Source organism: Neophocaena asiaeorientalis, unplaced genomic scaffold, assembly GCF_003031525.2.
Source record: "Neophocaena asiaeorientalis asiaeorientalis breed wild unplaced genomic scaffold, Neophocaena_asiaeorientalis_V1.1 scaffold340, whole genome shotgun sequence".
Lineage (NCBI taxonomy): Eukaryota > Metazoa > Chordata > Mammalia > Artiodactyla > Phocoenidae > Neophocaena > Neophocaena asiaeorientalis.
Genome location: NW_020172733.1, coordinates 3,474,885 through 3,480,708, shown reverse-complemented (window position 1 = coordinate 3,480,708; position 5,824 = coordinate 3,474,885). Strand labels below are relative to the sequence as shown.

The 5,824-nt window shown below is 34.3% G+C and overlaps 1 protein-coding gene across 5 annotated transcripts in view; it reads left to right on the top strand.

Annotated features, from left to right (window-relative positions):
* Positions 1 to 5,824, top strand: part of PUS7L (pseudouridine synthase 7 like) — a 39,959-nt gene that overhangs the window by 8,517 nt on the left and 25,618 nt on the right. For all 5 annotated transcript variants that reach the window (XR_003002614.1, XR_003002615.1, XR_003002613.1 and 2 more), the window contains 2 exons: positions 2,915 to 3,074; positions 4,810 to 5,002. Coding sequence is in view for 1 of the 5 variants with exons in the window: in XM_024740419.1 (XP_024596187.1) it covers positions 2,915 to 3,074; positions 4,810 to 5,002 (353 nt within the window). In the remaining 4 variants the exon portion in view is untranslated. The remainder of the gene's footprint in view (positions 1 to 2,914; positions 3,075 to 4,809; positions 5,003 to 5,824) is intronic.

The window sequence follows — 5,824 nt, the reverse complement described above, 5'->3', positions numbered from 1 at the left end:
TTTTTTTTTTTGCGGTACGCGGCCTCTCACTGTTGCGGCCTCTCCCGTTGCGGAGCACAGGCTCCGGACGCGCAGACTCAGTGGCCATGGCTCACGGGCCCAGCCGCTCCGCGGCATGTGGGATCCTCCCGGACCGGCGCACTAACCCGTGTCCCCTGCATCGGCAGGCGGACTCTCAACCACTGCGCCACCAGGGAAGTCCAAAACCATGGTATTTTAAGACTCACCTCGTTTGTTTTGCATTTCCTTTTGGATCAGAGTTCTGTGATGCGTTTAGTCCGGGGTCCAAAGACAGGTGTTTCATATGTTTTGTCTAGTTTTTTTCTGTTTGTTTACAGTGGAAGTTTACAGCTAGAAGTGGAAGTCTCTAAAATTGAATTTTAAAATTTAGCATAGTTGATTTTCTTTTCCAATACTTCATTTATTCCAGGTAATTAAGTAATTAAGAAAATGTTATAAATCTTATAAATTCAACATAAATTTGGTGATGTTTACATTTTCTTATATGTGCCAATATTATTTACTAACTTAATGAGATTTCAGTGTAAGAAAGACAAGTTTAAATCAATTAGACATTTTTAATTGGAATTACTTGAGTTTCATTACCTTAAGCATTCCAAGTGCATTCCAAGTGCATAAGACATTCATTAACACAAATACTAAAAACCGTGAATTTGATCGTCTTAAATATTTCTATTCTAAATTCTGTATCTTCATGGATAAGATATACCTATGCACTAAGGCTAATCAGCAACAAACTGATACAATCTCAAACAATTTGGAGGCTCCTTCTTAGATGGCTGAGCTTGCCTAATGACCTGTGAGTGACATGCCTAGATTGTCAGGGACAGATTTGACACATTGAACTCTAGTTATCAAACACATGTACTTTAAAACTTTAAGTGTTGCTCTCCTAGCCTTCTTACTTTATATAATACACTTTCTTGGTCTGTTTTTCACAGTTTGTACCTCCTAGCCAGGCTGCCGCAACACTTTTAAGATATTTTAGTGGTGTCTAATTCCGTAGATTTGGTATATTTGAAAGACTACTATATTTTTTCACATTATTACTAATTGATTCTCAAATGTTTGGTTCCAGGACTAGTATAGCTCTTATAAATTACTGTGAACCCCAAACCGCCTTTGTTTATGTGTTAATTGTATTTAACCTATTAGCAATTTAAAATGAATTTTAAAAGATATGAATTTATTTAAAATAATCTATTTTATTCATCGATGAAGGTGGTCAAAAGGTACAAACTCCCAGTGATAAAATAAATAAGTCCTGGGGTATAATGTACAGCATGGTGACTACGGTTAATAATACTGTGTTGTATATTTGAAAGTTGCTAAAGGAGTAGATCTTAACAGTTCTCATCACAAGGAAAAAAATTTTGTAGTGATCATTTCACAATATGTACAAATATTGAAGCATTATTGCTGATTTTAAAAACTTTTTCATAAATGCATGTTTTTCTTCATATTTTTGGGACTTGCTATTTTCATGTTTTTTGAGGTTATTTATATAGAGATCTAAAGAACATACAGATCTTTCCCTTTCTTATAAACAGCATGATTTCTAAAGTGTAGACATTACAAGCTTTTGTTTAGCTATTTCATATGTTCAGAGATAGATAGATAGGTAAATTTCACATCCTTCTACTTCCTGAGTCACATGTACGTTAAACGTTCATTTTTCTTAGAGCTCTCCTCAGAGAGACCCATGTAGCTGCTGATGACACTTACAAGAGGTGCACAAAATAGAAATTATTCTGCAGAAAACTTTGAATTTCCTTTTCATGATTTGAGGGAAAAGGGCAGTACTTTGAAGCATCTTATATGTATATGGTGAACTGAGGATTGAGGTATTTTGTTACTGTCAATGTTGGCAGGTTATATAGGCCAACAAGTAGGGGGGCTGTTTTGGTGGCCGTTACTGCGCTTGTTCCTCCTTCCTCTTCTGCAACCTCACTCCTGCTCTCTCATCTAGTAGACATTTGAAGCAGCTAGCACGAAGCAAGTATGGTTTTATTTCCTGGTTTGCTGGCCTGGAACTCCTAGTCCGTGGGGTGCACAACTTAAAGAGATAAATTATAACATGGTGTTCAGTGTCACAATATAGATAATGACAGCTAGTGGAGACATGCAGATTTAAGTAATTAACTTCCTGTAAAGTTCATTTATTCATTCATTCAATAAATACCTGAATACTTACTATGTGTTAGGCTGAAGATATAATGGTCAGTAAGATAGGGCTTCCCTGGTGGCGCAGTGGTTGAGAGTTCGCCTGCCGATGCAGGGGACACGGGTTCGTGCCCCGGTCCGGGAGGATCCCACATGCCACGGAGAGGCTGGGCCCATGAGCCATGGCCACTGAACCTGCGTATCCGGAGCCTGTGCTCCGCAACGGGAGAGGCCAAGGCAGTGAGAGGCCTGCGTACCGCAAAAACAAAAACAAAAACAAGACAAACGTGATTGCTGCTGTGGCCATTGGGTCTTGAAGCATGAATAGAAGTATGGCAAATAGTAAATGGAGGGAGCACATGAAGGCTCTAGTCCATCCAAGGATTGTGAGGAGTCCTCTGTGTTAGGATTATAGGTTATATGAATGGGAGTGGCACATGCGGAGACTGGAAGGGTAGATTAGGGCTAGTGTGACTGGGGCCAGTATGAACGTCAGATCAGGGAATTTGGATTTTTATTTTTCTGTAAGCCTTTAATGAGCCCACTAGCATTTTAAAAATGAGCGCTGAAATCCATGGGGTTTTGTATTTTACTGGTTGTATTTTGATTTAAAAGTACTCATTATTTAAATTAGTGATTTGATTCATTATAATGATCTGTCAATCTGCTAAGAATGTGATTGATGTATGTTAGCTCTTTTTTTTGTAATCGGGGATTGTTTTTGTTTCAGCCTTTACCCTACGAAAAGAAAATCTGGAAATGTTTGAAGCAGTTGGTTTTTTAGCTATCAAACTTGGAGTGATTCCTTCGGATTTTAGTTATGCAGGACTTAAAGACAAGAAAGCCATCACTTATCAAGCAATGGTTGTTAGAAAAGTGACACCAGAGAGGTAATAAGATGTTACTTTAAAGGACAGACTTTATTTTCTTATTGCATCAAAAACTCAGAATAATACTGGGAGCATATTAATCTCACTATCAATAGTAATTGATTACAGGCTTACTCAGCACATATTCTGCATTAATAGTATAATTATCTTCTAAATAGAGTTTTGTTGTTGAACAAAACAAAACTCTATTTAGAACTCTAAACTATTTAGAAACAAAACTCTATTGAACAACAAAACAAAACTCTATTTAGAAGATAATACATGTTTATTTAGAAGATAGTACATGTATTATTTAGAAGATAATACGTGTATTTAGAAGAAATACATGTTTATTATAGAAGATTTAGAAAATAAAAAAGAAATTAAATGTCACTAAAAGTTATCTTACTCAGAAATAACCACAATAACATTTTGATCCATTTCCTTCCAGTCTTTTTTCAAATACTATGCTACATACAGATGCTACAAAGCCATTTCTTACATATGTGAAAATCGCCCTGTGTGTGTAATTTATATTTTACTTATAAAAATAATTAGTATTCTTAATGAAAATTTATGTCATGAAATATTTCAGAGTCATGTTCATTATACGGACTAATTTATTTAACATTCCTCTGTTTTAGGACATAGAAATTTGTTCCAGTTTTTCACTGTAAATACTACTGTGATTAATATGATTGTACTTAAATCTGTGCCTTGTGGATACTTTCCTCAAGATAAAGTTCAGAAAGTTGAATCATTGAACCAGAATTCTGCCTAACTTGATGTAATATTGATATATTAATCTTTAGTCATCAGATGTTTAAGTATTCACTACTTGCAGATAGATGTTTCTAAGTTCTTATATGTGGGACAAAAAAAATTGTTTATGATTTTGTCTTTGTGGTCAAGAAGTGCAGTATAGTAAGAGAGAATGACTTTAGATGTTAAAAGGTATTTAGATGTTAAAAATTAGTTTTTAACCATCAAAGACGAAACAAGTTATTAGTTTCTAGGAGGAGCAGGTACTTTGATTTGGCTTATGGGTAGGGGATTTTAATTATCCATCAACTAACAGTAAGATTTTAGCAGATGCAGAAAATCTGAAGATAGTTTAGAGGGGCAGTAAGCTAAAAAGTCTGCCTAATAAAGCAGATAGTTCCTGTAAGGACTACAGAAAATAAGATGTAAAGAAGAATTTACATCAGTTCTTACAGGATCTTAAAAGTTAGGCTAAGACAATTGGAATCTATTATTTAGATGTTGGTGAAAAATTGAAAATTTGAATAAGGAAGTGTTCAGAGCAGAATTTTAGGAAAATCCTCTGGCACTAGTGGTTTTTTGGTAACATTGGAGAAAGAGAGACTGAGGAGGAAAGGAGCAAAGTCTAAGGACAGGAAGAGCAGAGAACAGTTAAGAGGTTCTATCCCTTGAACTAAGAAGTCAGAAGGCTACATAGATAGAGTAGTAGCATTAGGTATATGTGTTCCAGTTCTTAAAATAACTCTTAATATGTTCCTATGATAAAGGGTTTTTAGTGTACATTTGTTGAAATAAATGAAAGATGTGTTTTTGAAATAGTTCCCCCAATTTTTGTTTTAGTATTCTGATATAAGTGGTTGTCTGCCAACTGTCATTTAAACTTTATTTAAACTAATTTTTTGACATTTTTAACATAATTTTTTAATGTTTAAGCATTTAAACTAATTTTTTAAATGTAAGATTTAACTGAGTCTATATGATTTATCATTTATAGGTTGAAAAATATTGAAAAAGAAATTGAAAAGAAAAGAATGAATGTGTTTAATACTCGGTCTGTAGATGATTCCCTTAGACTTGGTCAGCTCAAAGGAAATCACTTTGATATTGTCATCAGAAATTTAAAAAATCAAATAAATGATTCTGCAAACCTGAGAGAGAGAATTTTGGAGGCAGTAGAAAATGTTAAGGTAAGAAAACTGCACTTTTTAAAAAAATTTATTTTTGGCTTAGTTGGGTCTTAGTTGCTGTACATGGGATCTTTCATTGCGGCATGTGGGCTTCTCTCTAGTTGTGGTGCATGAGCTCTAGAGTGCACGGGCTCTCTAGTTGTGGTGAGCGGGCTTAGTTGCCCCACAGCAGGTGGGACCTTAGTTCCCCAACTAGGGATCAAACCCGTGTCCTGTGCATTGGAAGGCGGATTCTTAACCACTGGACTACCAAGGATGTCCCCAAACTGCACTTTAAAATAGAGTACTATAGGAAAATCTTTATAGTCCCTTCCTTTACATTGAGATAAGAAGGGAAATTTTTCTTTTTCTTTTGTACCTTTTCTTTTTATTGCATGTATAATTATTTTTTAAAATGATAATTAGGGCCATTTGACTTATTTTTTAATTTTTCTTCTTAGTACACATTTTTGTATTGAAAAAACACAACTTTAGTGTAATAAAAAAAAATTGTACAGTGTTCCTCAGTGTGGGGGTAAAAACTATCAATATAAAAAGACAGATTTTTTTTTTTTTTTTTTTTTTTTAGTATCTGTCATATAGAGTAGTATTTCAGGCAAAGAGATTAATTTTGGGGGAAACTTTGTCTTGTAATTCTTTTCAGAAATCTTTGGCAAATAGTTTTTATATGACTTTTCAGAATCTTTTTTCTCTTCAGTCTAATTTTGAATTTTGTTTCAGTGTATACAAATGATAAATCATATACATATTGTCTTACAGTAAAAAAATTACTTACCATAAGTTTTTTTTTTTTCTTTTTTTTTTTTTTTTTTTTTTTTTTTT